Source organism: Mizuhopecten yessoensis, unplaced genomic scaffold, assembly GCF_002113885.1.
Source record: "Mizuhopecten yessoensis strain PY_sf001 unplaced genomic scaffold, ASM211388v2 scaffold3229, whole genome shotgun sequence".
Classification (NCBI taxonomy): domain Eukaryota; kingdom Metazoa; phylum Mollusca; class Bivalvia; order Pectinida; family Pectinidae; genus Mizuhopecten; species Mizuhopecten yessoensis.
This window is the reverse complement of record NW_018404940.1, coordinates 1,512,372-1,540,304: the sequence shown is the minus strand read 5'-3', so window position 1 is coordinate 1,540,304 and position 27,933 is coordinate 1,512,372. Positions and strand designations below refer to the sequence as shown.

Below are 27,933 nucleotides of genomic sequence, written 5' to 3'. Positions count from 1 at the left end.
TTTCTATTGCCTTCATTGTTTTACAGATTCACCGCAGTGTGATGCTGAAGAACACTCAACTACGCTTATAAAGAGAGGGAATGCTACAGCGTCCTCTTCAAAGTTTGGCAAGCGCTCCCGATCTTCATCTCCTAAACAACAAGATTCGTCACCAAGACGAAGTCCTAGAACTGTTGCCCCACAGGAACATGCATGTCAGACAGAATTTTCAGTGCTAGACCCTTTACACCAAGTTACTGATCGCTTGTTACAGAAAACTACCCCATCCCCCAAGGGTAAACGAAAAAAAGTAGCTCCTGGTGACATAGAAGACAGGGGAGTTTCTAAGACTAGCTCAAACGAGCAGGATCAAACTGCTTCTCCTAAACCACAGTCAAAAACTGTTTTTCCTAGCTTGAATGTTGACTCTCTACCAGAAAGAAAGTCTGGAGATGGAACCAGTCAAGATCAAAGCCGTATCTTTGTGTACCAGAATGTAAAGCATGCTATAAGTGGGTTACCTGCTGGGACCAAGACGCCTGAAGGAACTAGCACGCCCATTGTTTATATACGAGACGTGTTACAAGGGGAGGAGGAATCGAGTGTGGCAGGGAGTGGCACCATTAGTGGATGTGAACTGAGGAAACATTTGTTAAAATCCTTCAGCTATCTTACAGATATGGCAAATGAGGAGCCAAGCCTTGCAGGAAACAAGAAGAAAGTCTCGCCTAAAAAGGGACCCATGCAAACACCAGTGAAAAATGAAAATCATGAATTGGCTAAAAATGTGGTTGAAAAGCCTAGCAAGACCAAGAGTGTTCCTAAATCTCTGATAAAAGACAATTCAGAAAAGAAAGAAAATCTGAAGGGAAATTCTATGTTGTTAAAAGAGTGCCCTCCTGAATCTCCAACCATTGGTGCCAAGCAAAGTCACAATTTAGTCCAACTTGAAAAGGTGAAGAGCAAAAAGAAACGGCGTTCACCTTCCTCAGCAACTCCTGTAGAGAATACAAATTTGGCTGATACAGTTACCTCGGAAACGAGACTGCCAGCAGACTTGAGATCTGTAGAGATTACTCTCAACAATGGGGATCCGTTGCCAATTGATACAGGATCGGAAGGTCACCTACTGTCTACATCTCCTACACCTCTGAGGGATGGAGATGTACGGCATGGACGCAGGATACGCTCTCCTAGCGTACGCTATGCAGACGATATGATACTCTTCCCCCTTAAGTCTCCAAGGAAGTCCCCCAAATTAGTGAATCCTCGAGATGGTGGAAGTCCAGAGGATAGGCAAGAAAAGATGCTGGAGAAGGACAAAACATTTAAAACGGTTGTAGGGGAGAAGCTTACAAAGACAGCCGAGTGTCAAACATCGGAATTGTATGCACTGTTGACAAGGACACTGACCAATGATAAAATAATTACTCCCTCACGACGCAAGTCCCCAATGGAGACAGCTGTGGTGAGTGACAGCTCACTGACTGTGAAGAAACACACTGGTGCGGTAAGAGAGATTAATTTCAGTGAAGGGGTGAAAACAAACACTCGCGACAGTCAGATTCAGGTTCAGATGGAGGAACACCTGGCTAACATTCACAAAGAGGAACTGACGCGCCTAAAACAAGAATTACCCCCGGATACCAATAACATAGCTTCTCCGTCTACCTCAACAGTGGCAAGTTACAATAACGACAATATTTCTAAAGGTGATTCAAGACAAAGTACAAATATTACCCTCGATAACCATAAACAAAATTACTTAAAACAAAAAAGTGCAAACAAAAAGGTCTCCAAACAAAGTAGTTCCAAAGTAAGTGACTCTAAACAAAGAAGTCCCGTCAAAAAGGAATCCAAACAAAGTCTCTCCAAGCAAACTGATTCCAAACAAAGAAGTCTTCTTAAAAGTAATAAAAAACACAGTATCTCAAAACCAACAGACCTTCAACAAAGTGTTTCCATGCCAACTGTTTCCAAGCAAAGTGTTCCCATGCAAAGTGACTCCAAACAGAGTGATACAAAAAATAAACAATCAAACAAACGAGAGTGTGAGAAAACAGACTCTGAACAGGTTGACTCCAAGCCAGGAAAACTTGATTTCAAGCAAAAAAGTTCGAACAAAAGTGTTCCGAAACAATGTGAATCCAGACAATTAGACTCCAAACAAAGTGAATCCGGACAATTAGACTCCAAACAAAGTGATTCTAAGCATAACGACTCCAAAAGTAGAAGTGCTGATAAAAGTGTCGCCAAGGAAATGGATTCCAAGGAAAGATGTAGCAGCAAAACTGAGTCGAAGACAATTGGGGAGAAAATTGACTCGAAGCATAAGATTAAAACTAAGAATTCTTCTAAACAAATGGATGACAGCAAAAGTAAAAATGATCTCGGGAAAGATAACCCCAAGCCTAAGAGTTACCTCAAGAATGACTCGGAACATTTGAGTGAACGTAAGAGTGACTTAAAACAGAACAGGAACAACGAAAGTGGCTCAGTAAAGCTACAATGTGATAATGTTGAACCTGACCTAAAACAAAGTTGTAAAATGGCTGTAAAACCAGACGTAAAAAGAACAAGTAGTGTTAAGTGTGAGTCTCTACAAGGCGGTGGTAGGGTTAAAGGTAGTCCCGGAAAGAAAGATTCAGGTAGAGATAGTAAGAATAATTCTGACGGGGACAAAGGCAGTGGAAAGTTGATCGGAGCAAGTGATATTAAAATTGAATCTGAGGAACAAACTGACAATTACAAAATAGATAAAAGCCATAATAATGAAACAGATGCAGAAGAAAAATGTGAAAAGAGATGCAGTGGAGATAAAACCGATTCCATAGAAAAGTCAGACAGTTATGTCTCCCAGAAACCAAAGAGTTCCAACTTATTTAGTCTGATCTCGCGTGTGAAATCCAATCTGGAATGTCCCAATCCTCTAACAGAGTTTCTCAATTCTCCCCTTTACGAGCCTCCATCTGGGGATGAAGAGGAGGATATAAGTGATGAGAGTTTTACAGCATCAGATAAGGATAATACAAGGCTTTTGGAGGAGTCCAGCCTATCTGCTGATAAGGACAACAATATTTCCTCTAGTGATAAACTTTTAAAAGAAATTCCTGATAATGAAGCAGGGATAAAGGCTGGGTCTTTCACAGCAAAAGACACTAGTACTGAAAAACAGCCACAATGGCGTAAAACTGACCAGGACAAAAACTCACTGGAGGATTTACTGAATTCTGACGGGCAAGGTGAGGATCACAAATCACGAGATAGGGTGACAAAAAGTTCTGAGGAGAAAAACCATTCACCAGGTAGGGTAACTCGATCGCACACATCTCCAGAAAAGCCCCAATCACAGACCAGTTTACCAAGAAGGAACAACTCCCCTGACAAGAACACCATATATCCTGCTGATGTAATTCTAGTAAATACAGCAACCTCTTCATCTGATAATATCAAATCAGCATCCTCAAGTGGAAAGAAAACCGTTGGGAACATGGATGACAACCAATCGATGGTGGTTACTTCTACAGATGCTGATTCTACTACAGACGACTCACCCACCAGGAAAAACATCTTTGACCTGTTAATGTGTTCCTATGAGGGTGAAAAGGGAGGAGATGAGGAGGGAAAAGAGGATGAAGAGGGAAAAGAGGATGAGGAGGGAAAAGAGGAACAGGACACAAGGATCCTAGAACAGCAAAATGCAAATGGTTCTGTAGAGGAAAAATTGGCAACAAATGCTAGCGGTGAGTGTGGTAACAAAGATTCCAAAAAGGAACTGGATTCAGCCAGAAATCAAAAAGATTTGGAAGTGGTTGATTCCAATAAGAAGGAATCTAAAGTCAGCTTGTTACTGGACCCTGTAGACACTGTTGATCTGACATGTGATGAGGATGGCTTTGATTCGGTCTCTGATGAAGTTCAGAAAGAACAAACTGTAATGGCCTCTCCCATGACTGGTTACACAGGATCAGCCTTAAAAAGTGATCTGACTGGGTCAACAACAGCCTCCACCGTGCAGCGAAGCCAGCCTGTATCTGCTGGCCAGGATACTCCAGATCACCCGAAGATCAGTGAACCCAGACCTCTAGATGTCCTAAAAAGTGTGGAGATGGATACCCCAGATAAGATGTCGGCCTTCCAGAGCAAGTCCCTCGATGAATACCTTCAAAAAATGAAAAACCAAGATACTCATGTCGTGCAGGATGATGATACAGATGAGGAGGAGGAGGAGGAGCAGGAGCAGGAGCAGGAGGATGAGGAGCAGGAGGATGAGGAGCAGGAGGATGAAGAAGGTGAAGAAGATGAAGAAGAGGATGAGGATGAAGAGGCGAGGGAATTTGAAGAGGAGCTGGAACCAGATTTTGACGAAGTGGATGGCATGGTGTTTGTGTCTTTCCCATCAGAGGAAACACTTTCTGCTCACATAGAGGTAGAGCGAAAAACAAGAATTGGGAAAAATGAAAATCTGCTACTTGGTATATCTAGGCTAAGGAATCTTCGTAAAAAACGTGATCATATGCAACTGAAATATAATAAAAGAATTCATAGACTGAAAGCATTAAAAGCTCAGGGACAGCTGAATCAGAATTTACGGGGGATGCACAAGGCTCTGGAGAAATATCAAAAGTTGTACAGAACAGAACTGTATATCATTTTGAAATCTAAGAACAAAGATGTTAACTTCAAATCACCACAAAAAACTTCTGACATCACAAAGATCAAAGGGTGGAAGAAAAAATTTGGTAACACTGAGCAACTGGCTGAGGCCACTGGCTTGCCTATTTCACAGGCAGGAAAACTTCACTGGAGAACTGAGGCCCGACTCCTTAAAAATCTCAAGCCTGATGAACTGAAGGAAATCGGACTCAACCTGAAAAAAAAGCGAAGGAAGAATCTTGTTTTTACTATCAGGAAAGGTATGTCAAAGGGAGACAATCGACCAGATAGGAATGAGGATGGAGCTGAGGAATATGAGGATGTGGAGGGAGAGGATTATGATGATGACCATAATGACAGAAATGAAGATGACTTAAGGGATGATGATGGCAACAAAGATGATAGCTGGTTTGATGATTTCAGTATATCGCCAGAAAAGGAGAAAAAGTCTCAGTATATGAAAAAACAAGAAAGGCTTAAGAAACGACTGATGCTTCAGAGTTTGAGCTTTGGCCCTGAAGAAGAAACAATTATTCGCAAGCTTGGAGGGCAGAGATCTCTGAGGAAAAGCATCCTTGGTCTGAACTCTGAAGACCGAGCTCCTCCTTTGGAGGAGGTGACAAAGGGGAAGCGTGGTAGGAAAAGAAAAGGAGAGGCAATGACCCTTACAACAGTATCTCAAAGCATGGCTTTGCAGGCTTTGGCTACTCTGGACCAACGCTTTGTCAAGGAGAAGCCAAAACCATCACCTCCTGTTCTCAAGGAAGTCCCTCATGTGAAGAAGGAAGTATCTGATCGTCTGGGGCTACAGGAGGATCAGGATATAGACGACTGGCTGCCCCCAAAGGAGGTCAACAAGGAAAAACGAATTCGAGGCAGAAAGAAGAAGAAGAAGTTCTCTCATAAGGTCAAGGAGGAAAACGAAGTGCAGTGTGATCAGCCAGGTAAGTGGCCAGGTGTTTGTCTGTCACCATGGTAATGTAAACAGGTGAAGGTCACTCATGTATTTTTAGTTTGTTATCAGGAAGTATGTATAGAGTGTAAGAGATTTATTAAAAGGGGCCAGATGTGATTGACTGTAATAGTATTAGATAGTATTTGTTCGTGAATGTTGCCACTGTTGCATGAAATCAAATACTAACGTCACTGTACCCAAATTGGGACACTTTTTGGATAAATATCAATGTTCTTTATACCATACTATCAGTTCCAAAAAGTTTGTTCATTTTTCATAAATAGATACTATAGATACTATCCGCTTTTCATTTCTATCACAATTTGATATTTTGGACATGTGGTTCTATAAAAAGAACGCGAATTACCATCAGAGTTATGTTTGCCCTTGAACCAGCCTTACTGTACCCTGAAAGGGACACTTCAGGTGTTTTGGCAAATATTTGGATAAACGATCAATATCGGCAGAAAATATGCATAGTTGAAATATTTTAAAGTCAAGGAGGGTTCTGATTAAATTTATTCTCCAAACTAGCATTAGTTTCGATAAAATACACTTTTGAAAATGATACCCAAATAAATAGCGTCGCACAGCACGTAAATCAGGAAAGTCTTGTTTTTGTAATTATTCTTCCATTTAAATTGTCTTTGTAACGATAATCAGCATGCAATAAAAGCTTAATACAGTTTAATTGTCATGAAAAGTATTATCAAATGAATACTGTATACATAAAAGTACTTCTTTGCATTGAATGACAGTTTCCCACAAGTGTCCCGTTTTGGGTACTGTCCCGTTTTGGGTACAGTGACAGTAGATCACACATTCGAATTATGTAGAGGATCTGAAAGTTGCTTTTTTGTTGTGTGATATTTTGTCATGAGGGTTTGTTATGTTCTATAACTCATTTAGCATGCTGGAAAAAACACACTCAGCTTCATTATGGGAATTTTCACATTTAGGACAAGGGACAGATCTTGCTTCAAGCAAAACACATTTCTGTTCTATTCCCTCTTTATATAACATATTTATAACTAAAAAGGAATTTTCTGATATTTTCATATATAGAGCAAAAGTGGATTCATGTGAATCCATTTCCAAATACCCAGGAAAATCCTTTGGTGGTCAAATTTTCAAAGTATTGGTCAATAGATCAAATATGGCTATTGGTAAGGGAAATTTGATTAAAAGACACTGAAGAAAAATTGGGTTTATAAAGGGGTAAAGGCAAATTTCCATCAATTTGACATCAATTTGACATCCTGAGGTATATACCACCATCAAATAACAATTACATAAGGTTTGTAGCAACTCTTTGGAAAATCAAATTAGCATAATTATGTTGTTTGATTATATATAATTAAGTAATTTTAGAAGTAATGCATTCTGTATACCAAATAAAGAAATAGCAGATCTTTTAACTTCTAATCGGTTATCCACATACACATATTCTGTAGTTAGGGAAGGTCTTTGTAAGCTGGCAAAGCTTGCATCTGATCCTTAACATAAATTTAAAGTAACAGAACTATTTTGAAAATGCTACCTTTCCTGGTCTTTGCTCAATTATCACACCTTAGAAAAAGCTTAAGTTGGTAATGAATAAAAACAATTATCATCAAAAAAAAGGAAGGAAATCTTTGCATATATCATCACAAAACGCATATTTTAACGTTTAACTGATGGTCAATTTTTTTTTCATTTCCATGCTACTATTGGCTAAATGAAAATAATTTGATATAAAGCTGAAAGGTAACGTGGTGATTGGGCACCTACCTTCCCCTAGCCACAACCCTTTTGGAGACCTGATTTAAGCTAGATACATAAGTGATAAATAGACATCAGAGTATCCTATAAAAGTCTACACTGTTTCTAGAAGGTACTTTAATGCATTGAAGGATGTCTGATATTCTTAAGAACAAAAAGTGAAATTTAAAATCCAAGCACACGGAATGGAGGTGTGCCAGTATTACACAGATCTATACAGGAAGTGTGGTGATTCTTTGTGTTGGAAACTGTCATGTTAAATCATAACATTGTATTCTGTACTAACATTGACTTGTTTTCTCGGTCAGTATATATCTATCTGTGCGTGACATATAGCGGTCACATGGACTGACATAGAAGGGTAATCTTTGGGTATAAAAGTTTGTTTCTCCAGTACTTATTACAGATGCCAATGACCTTGCCATTCAAAGGCCGGTTACAACCTGCTAGTAAAGGTATATATGCAAATTAGGTAGGTGATATTATGTTTGCAAGACTACACCTGAAGTATTCAAACTATTAATGATCGTTATCCTAGGGATAGATCTATATATGTCAGCCAGCATGTTATGTTTTTGCTATCAGCCAAATAAGATGTTATCAGCTCTGATTATCTCACAAACATATTATAGAAGTCAGGTCATCAAAACAACATCAAATCAGACCTACACCTACTCACTGTGTAATTAATGTTCCAGGCTGTGTTAGAATGCTTTCCCTACATTTTTGCGTAATTTTAGTATGCTAATGTAAACATTAGATTCACACTAGTTCTATAGCTACATCTCATTGCACACACAGTACTTTGTGTGCTGTTTAAGTTTTTGTGGTGTGGTAATGCTTACGTTTTTCATGTTAATTGAATTATTGCGAAAATATTAGCACTCAAATATTTATTTATAGATTATATTTTTATGATATATATTGCCAATGTGAAAATTTCCACACTGCAATGAGTTTAAAGAGCCACAATGTGAACGTTTCCACATGTTTTGTAATACGAGAGGGTGTTGTAGTACTATAGGGGTGTTGTAGTACAATATAGGGGTGTTGTAGTACTATATAGGGGTGTTGTAATACTAGAGGGTGTTGTAGTACTATATAGGGGTGGTGTAATACTAGAGGGTGTTGTAGTACTATAGGGGTGTTGTAGTACTAGAGGGTGTTGTAGTACTATAGGGGTGTTGTAATACTAGAGGGTGTTGTAGTACTATATAGGGGTGTTGTAATACTAGAGAGTGTTGTAGTACTATAGGAGTGTTGTAGTACGAGTGGGTGTTGTAGTACTATATAAGGGTGTTGTAATACTAGAGGGTGTTGTAGTACTATAGGGGTGTTGTAATACTAGAGGGTGTTGTAGTACTATAGGGGTGTTGTAATACTAGAGGGTGTTGTAGTACTATAGGGTGTTGTAGTACTATAGGGGTGTTGTAGTACTATATAGGGGTGTTGTAGTACTATATAGGGGTGTTGTAGTACTATAGGGGTGTTGTAGTACTATATAGGGGTGTTGTAGTACTATATAGGGGTGTTGTAGTACTATAGGGGTGTTGTAGTACTATAGGGGTGTTGTAGTACTAGAGGGTGTTGTAGTACTATAGGGGTGTTGTGATACTAGAGGGTGTTGTAGTACTATAGGGGTGTTGTAATACTAGAGGGTGTTGTAGTACTATAGGGGTGTTGTAATACTAGAGGGTGTTGTAGTACTATAGGGGTGTTGTAATACTAGAGGGTGTTGTAGTACTATAGGGGTGTTGTAATACTAGAGGGTGTTGTAGTACTATATAGGGGTGTTGTAGTACTAGTGGGTGTTGTAGTACTATATAGGGGTGTTGTAGTACTAGAGGGTGTTGTAGTACTATATAGGGGTGTTGCAGTACTAGTGGGTGTTGTAGTACTATATGGGGGTGTTGTAATACTAGAGGGTGTTGTAGCACTATAGGGGGGTTGTAATACTAGAGGGGGTTGTAGTACTATAGGGGTGTTGTAATACTAGTGGGTGTTGTAGTACTATATAGGGGTGTTGTAATACTAGAGGGTGTTGTATTACTATATAGGGGTGTTGTAGTACTAGTGGGTGCTGTAGTACTATATAGGGGTGGTGTAATACTAGAGGGAGTTGTAGCACTATAGGGGGGTTGTAATACTAGAGGGGGTTGTAGTACTATAGGGGTGTTGTAATACTATAGGGTGTTGTAATACTAGAGGGTGTTGTAATACTATAGGGTGTTGTAATACTAGAGGGTGTTGTAGTACTAGAGGGTGTTGTAGTACTATATAGGGGTGTTGCAGTACTAGTGGGTGCTGTAGTACTATATAGGGGTGGTGTAATACTAGAGGGAGTTGTAGCACTATAGGGGGGTTGTAATACTAGAGGGGGTTGTAGTACTATAGGGGTGTTGTAATACTATAGGGTGTTGTAATACTAGAGGGTGTTGTAGTACTAGAGGGTGTTGTAGTACTATATAGGGGTGTTGTAGTACTAGTGGGTGTTGTAGTACTAGTGGGTGTTGTAGTAGTATAGGGGTGTTGTAGTACTATATAGGGGTGTTGTAGTATTAGTGGGTGTTGTAGTACTATATAGGGGTGTTGCAGTACTAGTGGGTGCTGTAGTACTATATAGGGGTGGTGTAATACTAGAGGGTGTTGTAGTACTATATAGGGGTGTTGCAGTACTAGAGGGTGTTGGAGTACTATATAGGGGTGTTGTAGTACTAGTGGGTGTTGTAGTACTATATAGGGGTGTTGTAGTACTAGAGGGTGTTGTAGTACTATAGGGGTGTAGTAATACTAGAGGGCGTTGTAGTACTATATAGGGGTGTTGTAATACTATAGGGTGTTGTAATACTAGAGGGTGTTGTAGTACTATAAAGGGGTGTTGTAATACTAGAGGGTGTTGTAGTGCTATATAGGGGTGTTGTAATACTAGAGGGTGTTGTAGTGCTATATAGGGGTGTTGTAATACTAGAGGGTGTTGTATTACTATATAGGGGTGTTGTAGTACTAGTGGGTGCTGTAGTACTATATAGGGGTGGTGTAATACTAGAGGGGGTTGGAGCACTATAGGGGTGTTGTAATACTAGAGGGAGTTGTAGTACTATATAGGGGTGTTGCAGTACTAGTGGGTGCTGTAGTACTATATAGGGGTGGTGTAATACTAGAGGGTGTTGTAGTACTATAGGGGTGTAGTAATACTAGAGGGCGTTGTAGTACTATATAGGGGTGTTGTAATACTATAGGGTGTTGTAATACTAGAGGGTGTTGTAGTGCTATATAGGGGTGTTGTAATACTAGAGGGTGTTGTAATACTATAGGGTGTTGTAATACTAGAGGGTGTTGTAGTAGTATAGGGGTGTTGTAATACTAGAGGGTGTTGTAGTACTAGAGGGTGTTGTAGTACTATATAGGGGTGTTGTAATACTATAGGGTGTTGTAATACTAGAGGGTGTTGTAATACTAGAGGGTGTTGTAGTACTATATAGGGGTGTTGTAGTACTAGTGGGTGTTGTAGTACTATATAGGGGTGGTGTAATACTAGAGGGTGTTGTAGCACTATAGGGGTGTTGTAATACTAGAGGGTGTTGTAGTACTATAGGGGTGTTGTAATACTAGTGGGTGTTGTAGTACTATATAGGGGTGGTGTAATACTAGAGGGAGTTGTAGCACTATAGGGGGGTTGTAATACTAGAGGGGGTTGTAGTACTATAGGGGTGTAGTAATACTAGAGGGCGTTGTATAGTGGGTGTTTTGATACAAGGAAGTGTTTAGTGTTGTAACATTAGTTATTGATCAGTGTTGAACAGTATGGTATCTATCAGCGTTGGAATATTAGAGGGTGTTGTATAGTGGGTGTTGGTTGTAGTACTATATAGGGGTGGTGTAATACTAGAGGGGGTTGGAGCACTATAGGGGTGTTGTAATACTAGAGGGTGTTGTAGTACTATAGCGGTGTTGTAGTACTATAGGGGTGTTGTAATACTAGTGGGTGTTGTAGTAGTATATAGGGGTGTTGTAGTACTAGTGGGTGTTCTAGTACTATAGGGGTGTTGTAGTACTATATAGGGGTGTTGTAGTATTAGTGGGTGTTGTAGTACTATATAGGGGTGTTGTAATACTCGAGGGTGTTGTAGTACTATAGGGGTGTAGTAATACTAGAGGGCGTTGTAGTACTATATAGGGGCGTTGTAATACTATAGGGTGTTGTAATACTAGAGGGTGTTGTAGGACTATATAGGGGTGTTGTAATACTAGAGGGTGTTGAAGTACTATAGGGGTGTAGTAATACTAGAGGGCGTTGTATAGTGGGTGTTGTGATACAAGGAAGTGTTTAGTGTTGTTACATTAGTTATTGATCAGTGTTGAACAGTATGGTATCTATCATTTTTGTAATATTAGAGGGTGTTGTATAGTGGGTGTTGGTTGTAGTACTATATAGGGGTGGTGTAATACTAGAGGGGGTTGGAGCACTATAGGGGTGTTGTAATACTAGAGGGGGTTGTAGTACTATAGGGGTGTAGTAATACTAGAGGGTGTTGTAGTACTATAGGGGTGTTGTAATACTAGAGGGTGTTGTAGTACTATAGGGGTGTAGTAATACTAGAGGGCGTTGTATAGTGGGTGTTGTGATACAAGGAAGTGTTTAGAGTTGTAATACTCACTCACTGCGTATATGTTTAGTGTTGTAACATTAGTTATTGATCAGTGTTGAACAGTATGGTACCTATCAGTGTTGAACAGTATGGTTGTAATACTACCTACTGTATATTATACTGTGACAGTCAGGTACTAACATAGTGAGAGAGTGAATGAGCTGATCAGTGGGAGAGACCTACAGTATATTGACCTGGGTGATATAAATAGGACTAGGCAGAGTGTAAATACACCAGTCTTCACATGGTCAAGTGTATACACACCGATATGCTTCACCTGGTAGAGAACCGGTAGTATTTGTAGTGAATAACACTGTAGGATTATTGTCCCACAGATAAGGCTGATGTCTAGCCTCTTACCTGTAATATATGGTTACCCTTGTTATGTGTTCAATGTTTCATTGTTGCTGCGGGAGCTCGAGGAGTAGAATCTATTAAACATCAATATGTTGATGAACTTTAAAAAAAAATTGGTTTAGACAACAAAATACCTCAAAATGTCTGAATAAATATGTGTTTTAGTAACCAACAATTCACATATTGGTGGACTGTCTGAATGTATCAAAATGTTAGTTTTAACTGCCCTACAAGGCAGCTGGATTTAAACCATCAGTTTTACTTTAGTACATGTCTACACAGATCTTACTCTAGTTCACATCTACACAGATAACTGTTTACAGAAAGGTAGAATGTCTAAGTAAGTAAAACAAAATTTTGCAGTGTAGGATAGCCGGGTGTAAACTGTCAATTTACGGAGAGGGTTAAATGTTTAAATATAAATTGTTGTTCTGTGTAGGATATCATATCCCATGAAACATGGCTACTGTAGGCATATAATGACTTTCTATTGCACCTAAGGATATTTATATTTAGTTGGAAATAGACCAATTACTGTAAAAACACAAAATGCTGTCATATTTACGCTAAACTATTGTTGCTCGTTTACAATAATCACACAGTTATACCCCTTGCTTAGTGACGGTATATGGTAATCCCTTTGTTAAGGTGTCCGTCCGTCCATTGTGAAAAGCTGGTGTACGTGATATCTCATGAACCCCTGAACACGTTTATATCTAAACCACAGTATGGTAATATCAAATTCTAAACCTGGTTAGGTTTTGATGGTCATCGGTCAAGGTTGAAGGGTCCAAATGCAAGGTCATGGTCAAATAGGGTTAGGGGGACATTGTATATCTGCTCACTGTGATTTATTGTGTAATAAAAGAGAAAACATGATGTTTATTTATCTGTCCAGATTATATGTTAAAGCTCTCTAAAGCTGATGACATGCTGAAATCAGGTGTGATTTGTGATATATGATGATTATATATACACATCCTATTACTATTAGTGTGTCCAGCACCAGCTGTGTGCTGAACTTTGACCACAGCCGTCGATGGGCCGTTAAACATAAACAAACAAACAAACAAACAACTTTGCACACATGAATCGCCTCTAAGATGCTGGTTTGTTGCATGCTCCTATCCTCATCATGGTCAATGGTAAGAAAAATTAACTAAGAACAGCTGCCAAATGTTTGCTGTATATAAAGTGTCCTATAAGAGTTTAGAGTAAGATGTTGTAGGTGTTCTGTATTATCTAACGTCATCACCTTTAGATTTTGCTGTATATAAAGTGTCCTATAAGAGTTTAGAGTAAGATGTTGAAGGTGTTCTGTATTATCTAATGTCATCACCTTTAGATTTTGCTCTATATAAAGTGTCCTATAAGAGTTTAGAGTAAGATGTTGTAGGTGATCTGTATTGTCTAACGTCATCACCTTTAGATTTTGCTGTATATAAAGTGTCCTATAAGGGTTTAGAGTAAGATGTTGTAGGTGTTCTGTATTGTCTAACGTCATCACCTTTAGATTTTGCTGATGTATATTTGGTACCGTTAAGATTACCTTGTAGACGGTATGTTATAGTAAAACCTTTCTAAACTGAACACCACTTTTTTCAAGCATTGGCATTCACATAAGTTTGGCTTTCTATTTACACAATGGTTCAATTTTTATGGAAGTATTATACTATATATACAAGCAATATGAAGATCTGGTTTGTACAGGTTTCTGGATTATACAGGTTCGATTAACACAGAATCAGTAGAGTAAAGCCTATCTGCCTGGTTTGTACAGGTTTCCAGATTACACAGGTTTAATCAATGCTGAATCTAAAGAGAAGAGATTATATGTCTGGTTTAATCAGGTTTCCAGATTACACAGGTTTTATCAATGCTGAATCTAAAGAGAACAGCTTATATGTCTGGTTTATACAGATTTTCAGATTGCACTGGTTTAATAATCACAGCCTGTAAAGAGTAGAGCTAAACTGTCATGGTTATACAGGTTTCCAGATTACACAGGTTTAATTAACAAATAATCTAGAGAATCAAGCTTAATTATCTGTCTGGTTTATACAGGTTATGAAGGGTTTGATTTAGACAAGCTACACTGAAGTTTAATAATCTGCTATTGTAATACTGAATGGGACAGGGGGATTGCAACTCATTCATTTGTCATTCTGTCTGTCTGTCTGTCATTCCTTGTCGGAGGGGGAATAACACTATTCTAATGTTGATTACAAAATTGGGAATATCTGTACACTTTGGGATGGCAGATCTAGAGTGGGGGTAGCTGAAAGTAGGATCACTCTGATAATAGGAATATATAATTATATTATTTCTATGATTAGGAATATGTTTAGTCCTACGTCTATTTGGACACTCCCGAGGATGAAGTCCGAAATCTACCTGGATACTCCCGTGTATCACTAGGTATAGTCAGAGGTAGAACTGTGATACTACCGAGTAAGTATAGTTATAGGTCCAAGTCGTACGTTAATACATAATATAATAAAATACGTGGCTTCATGAATGATTCAGTTCATTGTACACACAGACTTGTATAGGCCTGGCTAGGACCTTAACTACTAAACTCTATATTTAGTAACTTATCAATTCAACCAAACATGCAACTAGATGTTATTAAGTGACATAGTTTAGCTTTAATGTAGCACAGGCCTAATATACAGGTGGTCCGTGAATACTTTGAGAGGGGTGGGGTAGGGGGATAGGAGTGACAGGTCAGTAAATACTTTGAGAGGGGTGGGGTAGGGGGATGGGAGTGACAGGTCAGTATTTTTGGTTGGATAAATAAGGAGTGAGGATTAGACAAATCTATTAGTCCTTTATAGGGATGGGCATGTGTATCATTGCGATTAATACATATATTATTGAATTTTTTTCACAGAGTCAAGCTATATATGTTACTTTTGGCATTGTAATGAATTAGACAGCTCACCTGTTGTATTGTTTTTAGCTCACCTGGTACCGCAGCGTCCGTCGTCCGTCCATCAACTTTTCCTTTAAAACGCTACTAGTCCTGAACGGCCAAGTAGATTTTGACTGAATTTGGTGTAGAGTATCCTTAGGCCAAGGGGACTCAATTTTGTATAAATGTTGGGTGTGGCCCCCCCTGGGGGCTGGGGGACGGGGCCCAAGAGGGGAAATATAGCAAATTCTTTAAAATCCTTCTTCTTCTGTAGGAATGCAAGGATTTGTTCCATATTTGGTCTGAAGCATCCTTGGGTGAAGGGGAACCAATTTTGTATAAACCATGGGTCTGGCCCGCCAGGGGCCTGAGAGGTGGGGCCCAATAGGGGAAACATAGCAAATTATTCTTTAAAATCCTTCTTCTGTTGGAATGAAAGGATTTGTTTCATATTTGGTGTGGAGCATCCTTGGGTAAAGGGGAACCAATTTTGTATAATCGGTGGGTCTGGCCCCCCTGGGGGCTGGGGGACAGGGCCAAATAGGGGAAGTATAGCAAGTTCTTTAACATCCTTCTTCTTCTGTAGGAATGAAAGGATTTGTTCGATATTTGGTCTGAAGCATCCTTGGGTGAAGGGGAACCAATTTTGTATAAACCGTGGGTCTGGCCCGTCAGGGGCCTGAGGGGCGGGCCCAATAGGGGAATCATAGCAAATTATTCTTTAAAATCCTTCTTCTTCTGTAGGAATGAAAGGATTTGGTCCATATTTGGTGTGGAGCATCCTTGGGTAAAGGGGAACCAATTTTGTATAAACGGTGGGTATGGCCCCCCTGTGACCTAAGGGGCGGGGCCCAACAGGGGAAATAGAAGTGAAATCTTTATTATCCTTTTTCTACCATATGGATTGAGGGATTTTATCCTAATTTAGTCTGGAGCATCCTTGGACAAAAGGGACTCAATTTTGTATAAACAGCGAGTGTGGCCCACGTGGGGATAGAAGGGAGGGGCCCAATAGGGGAAACATAGCAAATTCTTCAAATACCTTCTTCTTTTGTACGAATGACAGGATTTTGTCGAAATTTGGTATGAAGCATCATTGGGTGAAGGGGAACCATTTTTTGTATAAACGGTGTGTCTAACCCCCCTGGAGGCAGAGAGGCGGGGCCCAATAGGGGAAATAGAGGTAAAACCTTTAAAATCCTTCTTTTACCATAGGGATTTAGGGATTTCATCCTAATTTAGTCTGGAGCATCCTTGGGCCAAGGGGACTTAACTTTGTATATGCAGCGGGTGTGGTCTCCCAGGGGGCAGAAGGGCGGGGGCCAATAGGAGAAATAGAGGTAAAACCTTTTAAATCCTTCTTCGATTAACGAAATTAAGGGATTTTTCCCATATTTATTCTGGAAGATCCTTGGACCAAGGGGTCTCAATTTTGTATAATTGGTGGGTATGACACCCCTAGGGGCATAGGGGTGGGGCTCTGTTTGAAGTTTGTTCTCGCTATATCTCAAGTACTGGATGGATCTTTCTGAAATTTCATATGTACTTACGAGCACCTACCATGGAGTGCTATATCTTTACTTCATACCAATTATTTTAAACATATTCAGGTGAGCGATACAGGCCCTCTGGGCCTCTTGTTTAAAGAATACTATAATAGACAAGTCCTAGCTACATGTTTAACCTTGTATTGTATTTAATGCTTTAATCTTGTGTAATGCATTAATTGTTGCCTAGCTTATTTCATTTCCAGAACCTGTCATAATGTCTTATGTATTTATGTTTACCAGATGATAGAAGCAATATTAACCATTTAAATGAGTAAATTATTTGGGACTGCTTGCATGCATTGTTCAGGAAACGATAGTAATTTTATTGAGGTAATTAAATATAATTGAAAATTAATTGTTCAGACCTGTTATATGACCAGTGCATGCATTTTATTAGGTCTGATCGCTTTCTGTCTGTCCGCGTGCCTCGTGCATAGCCTTTTTACATTTTCAACTTCTTCTCAAGAACCAGTGGATGGAATTTTTTCAAACTTAGATGAAATTACAAAATTGTAAAATTGGGATTCCTACCCTAAACCCTGGGGCCAGGGCGGGGCCCCAAAGGGAAAATTAACCAATATTTCAAAAATCTTCCTCTCCAGACTCGGAGTTACTGCAGTCATTTTCTTTGCATGGATAGAAAGATCAACAGGGGCGTTATTTAAATTGTAAATTTCAGAAACCCCGAGCTATCTGTTCTTCCTTGGGGAGGGGGTAAAGTTTACTATAGTTTATATAGGGAAATAACACTTTTGGGTATATTTTGACAACTTTCAGTAGGAAATTATTCTTACTTGATTAGAATTATCCTTGGAGGAAGATGGTTTCAAATTAAAAAATTGGGATTCCTACCCCAACCCTAGGGGCCAGGGTGAGGCCCCAAAGGGAAAATTAACCAGTATTTTTAAAAATCTTCTTCTCCTGACTCCGAGGTACTACAATCAATTTCAGTGCATGGATAGAAAGATCATCAGGGGCGTTATTTAAATTGTAAATTTCAGGACCCCTGAGACATCCGTTCTCCCTTGGGGAAGGGTTAAGTTTACTATAGTTTATATAGGGAAATGACACTTTTGGGTATATTTTATCCATTTTCAGCAGAAAATTATTCAAACTTGGTCAGAATCATCTTTGGTGGATGAGGGTATTACACTGTAAAAATTGGTATTCCTGCCCCATCCCCAGGGCTAGAGCGGGGCCCCAAAGGGTAAATTTACCAATATTTTAAAATTCTTATCCTTTGATGAAACGACAAGTATTGTATTTCACTTAGTTTACATGCTGATTTCCACATCACATCTCAACAATAAAATTGGAACTACCAGTACCTATGATATAAGTCAGGCCTTTGGGCCTCTTGTTAATTATATATATACTGGCATGATTGTTCGGGACTGGTTTATTCAATTTATATAAATATTTTCTTTCTTGATTTCATGCATTTTATCATCTAGATCTTATTATGCTTCTTAAATCATTTCAGATCTTTTTCACTTGTAAACTTTTTATTTTCACAACACTAAGTGTGAAATATTCCTATCTAATCTGCCAAGTGTTGTGCTGTTTTGCTTCAGGCCTCTGTAGTGCATCTTCTACTTGTATTCACACCACTACCACTACTACTAACCCACCACCACCACCACCACCACTACCCCACCGCCGCTCCAGCCCAGGTATGACCTTCTCACTAAACACATCCTCTAACCATTCAAGTCTACAAATAGAAGCAATTTTAAGTCAATATGAGAATACTAATATTAATAATTTGAGGTTCCTATATGCCGCTTTATCACATCCTAGTGCATAGGTCGTCTCAAAGCGGTTCACAAATTATTATCAATGGTTATAGAGCCTTTGCAACCAGCCAATATCTATCTCAACTCTCTGGGGAGCATACAGCCATTGCTGCCATTTTGGTGCTCACAGCTAGCATTCAAAAATTCTAGCACTGCCCAACCACGTACTCATTTACAGCTGAGTAGACTGGAACAAGGAAGTAAAATATCTTGCTCAAGGATACAACACAGTGCCGTGACGTGACTCGAACCTGCAACCCTTAGGTCACGAGCCCAGCATCCTACCACTAGACTACCGCGCTTCACAATAAAAAAAATTAGATGGGCCATTATATGAAAAGTTAAAAAAACACTAAAACTGCCTCTTTTCAGTTTTGAGGGATGCAGGGCCTCGTGGCCCCCTCCAGGATTGTTCCTGCAATTGGGCTGTGACACAGTTAATTCTTCCTTCTAACATCGGTTCTGCAATGATTCTTTCAGCTTCTTCATCCTCCTTACTTAAAACATATCATTTTTAGCTCACCTGGCACGAAGGTGCGGCGTCTGTCATCCGTCGTCCGTCCGTCCGTCCGTCCGTCCGTCCGTCCGTCCGTCTGGCGTGCGTCCGTCGTCAATATTTTACTTTAAACGACTTCTTCTTAATAACCTAAAGGCCTAGAGTGATGATGTTTGCCCAGAAGCAAACTGGGATGAAGGGCTACCAAATTTGATCAAATAAATGACTTTCATCTATTTTCAAGGTCACGTGGTCAAATATGTTAAAAACTTTAAACAACTTCTTCTCAATAACCAAACTGCCCAGGGAGATGATATTTGATCAGTAGCATGCTAGGGTGAAGGGCTACCAAGTTTGTTCAAATGAATGACCTTCAATTATATTCAAGGTTACAGGGGTCAATTGTCTTAAAAAACCTTTAAATAACTTCTTCTGAATAACCAAAATGCCCAGGGTGATGATATTTGGCCAGTAGCATGCTGAGATGAAGGGCTACAAAGTTTGTTCAAATGAATGACCTTCACCCATATTCAAGGTCACAGGGGTCAAATATGTTAAAAACTTTAAACAACTTCTTCTGAATAACCAAAATGCCCAGGGTAATGATATTTGGCCAGTAGCATGCTGAGATAAAGGGCTACAAAGTTTGTTCAAATAAATGACCTTCACCCATATTCAAGGTCACAGGGGTCAAATATGTTAAAAACTTTAAACAACTTCTTCTGAATAACCAAAATGCCCTGGGTGATGATATTTAGTCAGTAGCATACTAGGATCAAGGGCTACCAAGTTTGTTTAAATGTATGACCTTGAATCATATTCAAGGTCACAAGGAGCAAATATGTTTAAAGTATTTCAACAACTTGTTCTGAATAACCAAAAGGCTCAGGATGTTGATATTTAGGATGTTTATACTTTGCAAGTTGCATCCTGAGATGAAAGGCTATACAATGTGTTCAACATAATGACTTTGTTCGACTTTCAATCACAGGGGTGAAATGTTTTTAAAAAAATTAACAGGGTCTTTTGAACGAATTTTAATCATAAATACTGATATTTTGCCTGTAGCTTTATTTTAGATCACTTTTAAGGTTACAATTAAATGTGAGATTTATACCAGGTGAGCGATGCAGGCCCATTGGGCCTCTTGTTTTTTTATCAAGGGTGTAGCATCTGAAATATGATATGATTTCAAATCACCTTGTTAGGCCAGACACATATTTTGGTTCCCACCCACCAGTTTTCAGAATAACATTTTCTGCATTGATGTAGAAAGTGTTGATAGAACAGTTTTGTTTTATGGAAAGTATAACCCTATCTGGATATTGATTAAGAAAGCAATCGGTGCTGTTGTAGTCTGGATCAGGATTTTCACCATAATTTCTTAATTGATGAAGTGGTTTGATTAAATCTGAAGCCTGACATCACTGTACTGTAAACATATTTTCCCCATGTGGCCCTGATTAAAATAGTGTTGATGCTATTTTCAGATGTTTTTTTTTCAAATTGCTCCCTGCAAAAAAAATATGTATTGCAATGGACAGTTTAAAAACTTCAAAGCATCTTGAGAGGCTGTGTTGCAAAGTGAAAATAAACTCTTACCATGTTGGTTTAGCTGCATGTTCAGACGATACAACAAAATTGGCTTCATGTTTGTCGGATACTGAACAACATTAACTCGGTGACTCACTACACTCTAGGCTGTGTCTGACAAACAAATTAAAGTACTTGAGTAGCATCAGAATCTTGATGATAAATTTTGAACTGAGCCATCATATATTGTCACTAAATAAACCTGCCATATTGAGATGGCATTCATATATTCTGTGAATGCCATGAGCAGATTGTTGACATCATCATTATTATGACGACATAATTATTTTGTTGGATGCCGCAGACCCTCTATAGACAGATGGCTGTTCTATTCATTGAACAAGCATATATATAGATAATACTTTAATTTAACGAAATGCTGATTGAGAAATGTTGTTAATGATATTGAATTTTCTATGATATGAACAGATTAAAAAAAAATATATATATAATTACATACATTTCATTGCTTCATTGAGTTTTTGCCTTTGTCCAGTTGGTATTCATATTGCCTGTGAATGTTCGCCACCTCAACTCCTGTGTATTTTTTTCCCCAAGATTAGACTTAAATTTATTTAACAGGATTCCTGTTAAATAAATTTTAACTCTTTGGTATAAATACATCGATGAGCATAGGGGAATGTATCATTTTTCCATAACACCTATTTATATCCGTGTACCTATATTTAACTTCTCAAAGCTTGCTTTGTATGATGTCAGTAGGAGACAAGTGCTGATCAATTCTTTACATACATTTGGTTGATTAAGCAGTATATCCTTCACTGATTGATTTTATTTCTGCTTTCAGTGGTAGTTTAAGCAAATTTCACTCAGAGAAGTTTGGCTATTTCTTGTCTGTCAGCTTACGCACAAACCAATAGCATGTTTATTGCGCCCCCAGCAATGGAAATAAATACTGATATAAGCCCGTAGTGGAACCAGCCTGAAGGATGATCTGTCAAAGTGACCTGGTATTTAAGTATTAGTACTCTCCCTTTTATTTTGTCACAGATCATCACACAGGTTTGTTCCATCAGGGACAAGGTTACATCAAGTAGGCAAATGTCAAACCCTGTAATGCTTGCCCAGACAGAACGTGAAACTCAATAAGCCCCTAGCTATAGGTACATGTATTATTGGAAGGGTATGCCAGGTATTTGGTAACACACTAGGCTGCTGTCAAGGTCAAGGTTACATGGAACTTTGTAGATGTAAACTTAAGTATATATCGAGTTATAACATTGGCTATGACGTCAAAAGCACATTGGGACCCTATATAGCTTTTTGGTCCCTTGTTTAGTTCATGTTTCATTTTCAGTGTCTTACCCAAATCAGCTTTGTTTGCCTTTCAAGGACAATTATAGTATTTTAATGTGAATGTTTCTTGCATAACCTGTACTTACATCTCATAAGTATTCTACTGCAACATAATAAACCAAAGAAATGGTTGAAAAAAAGAAACGATCACCATGTGTATAAATGGTTGTATTACTCCATCCTTTGACAGGTTGTCGGTATGGATGTATATGTCACCTGTGTAAGTTTGCTGAACCTGGCCCTGATAGTGACAGTCGGCCTTCTCAGGACACGCCATGCGACAAAGAGTACTGTCGTCTCGGCTGCATCTGTGACAGCCTCATGGCGCGGGGTCACGACCCCATGGTGGAATGCCAGAAACCTGAGTGTCAACAAGGCTGTCTGTGCCTGAAGGAAGAACAAGGGGAGGCAACTGAGGAGGAGAAACGGCAGACACAAAAAGCAGTACAGAAGCGAGTTGAGGCCTTGCCTCGACGACAGTCCACATACAGACTGGCTAAGAACCTAGATGCTGTAAGCAGGAAAGCCATGCTGTATTATGAGAGCAGTGAGATGTACTGTACTGAACAGAGCACAAGGAAACGTAAGAGTAAGGTAAGATTTGCCTGAACTGTGAGATAAAGTGTTTATGACTGTATATCATACAATAGTTCCATTATGTTATATATTTTGATATAACTCATCACAGAATATTTTGGTCCCTAACCTCTTTGAAAAGTTGTGAAATAGATACACATGTATCACAGCAGGGATTTCAATTGTAAAATAACAACATTTTCTTAATAGATTTTCGTCATATATATCCAGTGTTTATCAGTACTGAATCTGTACCTCTGATTTCTTCAGTGATTTTTCTGCATGATAGTTAAATCCTAGGGCTTTTATTTGAAATTTTACTAGAAGAAATTTACTTTCGAAGATATTTTAAGTTTGGAAAGTTTGAAGACTATTTGAGAACTTGTTTGTTGCAGGAAACGGATGACCTTCCAAAGGAACAAAATAGGACAGTCTGTCATACAACAGGTCCCGGACCTGCGTCAGGTCCTGCTACATCTCTGTCCCCGTATCCTGTATCAGCTGTGGCCAACACTGCAGTCTCAGCAGCTACCCATGTCCCTGTTCCATCAGGCATACAGGTGGTGCCCCCACCAACAGCAGCCATGGATGCCAAGATGAGCCGTTATGTTATAACAGCCGGACAGATCAAGTCCTCCAATGGCGTTGCAATTCCTGACAAATCCAAAAATATGAAACCAGGTAAACTCATTCAGAATACCTTACAGCTTTCAGTTTAAATTTTATATATATATACTACAAACATCACCATAAAAAGGGTCAGATCCAGATAAATTCTAAATGGGTTCAAGAACTACTATAATGTTCCGCAACATTTTAAATAAAAGTTTGCAACAGAGCTATCATTCTCATTATATGCCATAGGTATCTCTTTTGATGTTGTGCATCCAATTGCAACAACCATATTCAGGGCTCTGAAACAGAGATGCGGGTGTTCTAAGCCTATTATATTTCCAGTCCGCCCGACTCATACTGTGTACTGGGAAATTTTCTTTGCAGTTTAATTTTCACCTGTTTTGCCTGCTGTAATAAGGGTGAATTTACCACGAACATTACATAATGTGTATAGTAATTAAATGTGAAGGGCAAAATTAACACGGGTGAATATGGATAATTCTGACGAAGAGCAAAACTTTGATTGGGTGAAAAATTCCCTGTGAACAGTATATGTGCCTGCATCGCTGCCATCACTGAATTGCTAAGTAAATATGTATAAATGTAAACCGTATATTTGTTATCAAATATGACTAAATCTTCCGAGTCAAGAGGAAAACAGAAACGTGAGCCTGGAAATCTGAAATACACATGTTATCTGCCTTATATCGTTAAAGAATTAGATTCTGTTTGTAAAGTTTGTGTAAAATGATTGTTAATAACTATACATGTATTAACGACAGATTATAATTATATTGATGTTTTGGGATTTGGATTGTATTGCGATAAACAAATATACATGTCCTTTTCATCTTCAGCTTCCAAGCCATCAAAGCAGACAGGAAGAAAGGATCCTCCATGGTTTCCCTCCAACAAGTCCAGGAAAAAGGTCAGCGTAGTGTTGGTTGTATGGGAGGGAAATAAATAAACCACTGATCAAAAACACACCTATCTACACTTAATTAGATATCCCAGTTTTTGAGCATATGTGAAATATCAAACCAATCACCACTCAGCATGGAATCATCAGAAAATTAACAAACTCAATTTTTATTTACATTTGAAAATTTAAAAAAATGCTCATCAAAAACATCATTTTCCCTTAATGTTATTGTAGTTAATTCTTAAAAGAAAAGTTTTTAAATTAATTGAATACATTTATTAATACCTTCAAATCTGGTAAACTGAAGTGAAGCTGGGGAAACTGTTGATTTAAGTCTAAAAGAAATTTGTCCATAAAATGAAATTTTCTTATCCACTAATTCAGGGAAGCAGTACAATCAATATTTGTTTTACAATCTGGTATTGCATCAGACATTGAGTTTCTTGGTCCCTTGATGGAACCATGGTAATCTACATATTTTCAACCGACAAGTTGACATAATGGCCTACCAGAAAAGTTTTCATCAATGAAATACTTTGTAAACTTGCCCTGGGAGAGAAGGTACCCACTGAGTGGCATTTTATACGATATAGGTTATAGAAACCAGTAACTGTAACACCATGCCAACTACCCCTCCTAGCTTTAACAGGTAATTTGTGTAAATGTTAGTCCTTGAAAGTAATCATATAATTGTGCAGCCTCAAACTTTTGTGATTTTGTTTGTGGAACAAATTGTCTAGTGGATGAATTATGTGCAGCACCATTAATAGTCATTAGCTCTACCTAAGGGCTACAGATTTATTGGGCTTGTATATTTTTATCACAAATATTGTGAAAATCAAATTCCTGTAAAATGTAAACCCTTTACAGTAATGATTTTCATTTTCTATCCAAGACTGGAACTATTTGACTAGACTTTTAAGTTCAGGTAGAGAGTTCCACTACTTTCCTACAGAACTGTATAGCAGTTATATTTCACGAGGGTTTTAATTTCGCTATATTCACGCTTTGACCAAATATCCGCGAATTCTAAACACCAGTTATCGAAAATGTTAACCACTTTTACGAACCTTATCACAACATGTTGAAAATACTTAAAACCCAATGTTGTTATGCAAGCTTAAATGAACTCAAATCAGATTATCACCGGGGCAGCCCATGTAAAAACAACACTTTCATATATGTGGCCACAACATATATGTATATCTACACAGTAGGTGATTGATTGCAGTTTACTCCTACAAATGTACACACACATTTGATTTTCTTTCGAGTGAAATCACTGGCGGATGATGGTGCTCGGGATCAGTGTTTTCAAAAGGTTTACCTGTATTTCGAGGTTTAACCTTTAATTATGACACTCAAAATACTTAGTACAATACATGGGATTCGGGTGCACAGCGAAATATAACACCTGCGAATATGTACAGAATACGAAACCGCGAAATATTGACCCCGCCAATTTATCCAGCTATACAGTATATATATAGGCCTTGAAAACCTGTTGCATCTGTTATTAATGGTATTTCATCTATATTCATACAAAGACAATTATAATGTAAAAGCTAGGGAATTTTTCCAAATAATGTTGCAGAAAAGTATTAACACAGCAAATATAGTGCAGTACATAAGCTCCTTGCTTTTATAAACAGGAGCTCTTTGGATCAAATCCATGTGTCTAACGCAAGCTGAGGTGTTTTTATGTAATAAAAATCTAAAGAAGTCTTTGCTATATATTGTAGTAAATTGGCTTGCAATTTTGCCAGAAAGTGCCAAATTGAATGTTTCTGTGTTGGAAATACAACAAAAAGTGATGGGACTCTCTACCTTGATAAACAGGATGTTTTATTATTTAGACGCCAGTCAAGTTCGGTTTCACAATGCTTTGACTTCACACTCTGTGTATCAGTTTTATAAGTGGATCAGTTTTAATAAATCTAGTGAGGTTTCAACAGTAGTGTCTAGGAATGTTTCTTGTGTCGCCCTCTCCTACCTAACAACACTTCAATCTCTAAATAGTATCTCTCCTGCATGTTACTTATCTTACAATCTCTATTGGCTTACGAAAGTTAGCCATGATTGGTATTGGTGTCATAATTTGATGAAAGACCCGCTTTCTGGCAGGATGAGATTGGCATTCGTAGAACCGAGTTTGATGACATCACCTTTGACGAGATGTTGGAGTCAGACAGTGAAGACAACGCAGAGTTTATCTCCTGTGCCCGAACCGTACCGTATTACAATTACGCTCGCAGGTTTGTACAGCCTTACTTACACCATGTATCGGCAGGTTTGTACAGCCCTCACTTACACCATGTATCTGCAGGTTTGTACAGCCCTTACTTACACCATGTATCTGCAGGTTTGTACAGCCTTACTTACACCATGTGTCGGCAGGTTTGTACAGCCCTTACTTACACCATGTATCTGCAGGTTTGTACAGCTCTTTCTTACACCATGTATCTGCAGGTTTGTACAGCCCTTACTTACACCATGTATCGACAGGTTTGTACAGCCCTCACTTACACCATGTATCTGCAGGTTTGTACAGCCCTTACTTACACCATGTATCTGCAGTTTTGTTCGATGTACCATTTGTGTAATGGTTGACCGATGAAATTTGATACACATGTTTCGCACAATATAAGTTGTACAAGTGATCCATGGTACATTTTAAAAATTCTTACTGGGAATCACACTGAATTTCTGATTTTCTTTTTCATATTTTACTGCATAAATTTTCCGATAATTCTTCTTTGATTTTAATGGAATTTTGGTACATGACCATAACATCCTATAGTTTTACACGATGATTGATTTTTATTGCGACCAATTTTGACCAAGGGAGACACACAACCAGCCATGCAGCTCAAGTCGTACACTCTTTGGCATTTGTGACAGTTTGTTACTCTCTGAATTATGGTTATTTCTGACCGATACTAAGGTTTCACATCTTTTAATTTGTGGTCCATAAAATTGGTAAACATGACAGTGGAGCAGTCGTCTGTACCATTCAGCTCTATTCCAGAAAGTGATCACCACGTAATTCTCTCAGGCGGAGGGGGTCCAATGGGGCATATCAGTTAGCGTGTGACTTACATTACTGAGGGGATATGATGACCTCATGTTTGTTTGAAAATCTTGACACTACTGAACTGTAATTTTCAGAGTTTGTAAATTATTAATTATGTAGCAGTATGTGGAAAGTCATCTTAATACCTGTGAAATATCATTTCAAGACTTGCTAAGGAGGATTTAAGTATTTTGAGAAATCATTGGATCCTATAGGTGTGTGATTGCATGATCCATTGAGGTGACTTGTTAGTAAGTGAATTATGGTCAAAGTTCCATACTGACCTTTTTATCAAAGTCATTATCTTTTTTTGCAGCAGGAACAAGCAGAGATGTACATGTCATATGGACAACTGCACTCAGGGCAGTGCAAGCTGCCAAGGGGCAAAGGCCATGGATTCCGGGGCACAAAAGTCAAAGACAGTTAATTCCAAGACCAGAGAGGTTGGCGATCCTTTGAGCCCGATAGTGATCTCCCCTGGAAACACCCCTCCTTCCTCTCCGTCCTCCCAAGCCCTGAATCTCACCAGGCTGCCGGACCGTATAGGCTGCAATGGGTCAAAGAACGTAGGTTTCTCTACCTTTCCCTAGCATTTCACTGGCACTACAAAATTTCCTTTTTATTTCAACTTGTATTAATCTCTCTTGTTGGCCTGGATGTGTGCGTGCAGGGGTTTTAATGTGGGAGGAAAACTGATTACTTCGGAGAAAATCAACATGGTCGG

General features: G+C 38.7%; 1 protein-coding gene across 4 annotated transcripts in view; it reads left to right on the top strand.

Annotated features, from left to right (window-relative positions):
• LOC110447156 overlaps positions 1–27,933 on the top strand; it is a 50,912-nt gene that overhangs the window by 9,476 nt on the left and 13,503 nt on the right. For 3 of the 4 annotated variants that reach the window (XM_021492654.1, XM_021492655.1, XM_021492653.1), the window contains exons 3-8: positions 27–5,579; positions 22,214–22,617; positions 22,995–23,280; positions 24,072–24,142; positions 26,261–26,391; positions 27,526–27,775. In XM_021492654.1, coding sequence (XP_021348329.1) covers positions 27–5,579; positions 22,214–22,617; positions 22,995–23,280; positions 24,072–24,142; positions 26,261–26,391; positions 27,526–27,775 — 6,695 coding nt within the window. The remainder of the gene's footprint in view (positions 1–26; positions 5,580–22,213; positions 22,618–22,994; positions 23,281–24,071; positions 24,143–26,260; positions 26,392–27,525; positions 27,776–27,933) is intronic. The other variant, XM_021492656.1, reaches the window with a different exon arrangement.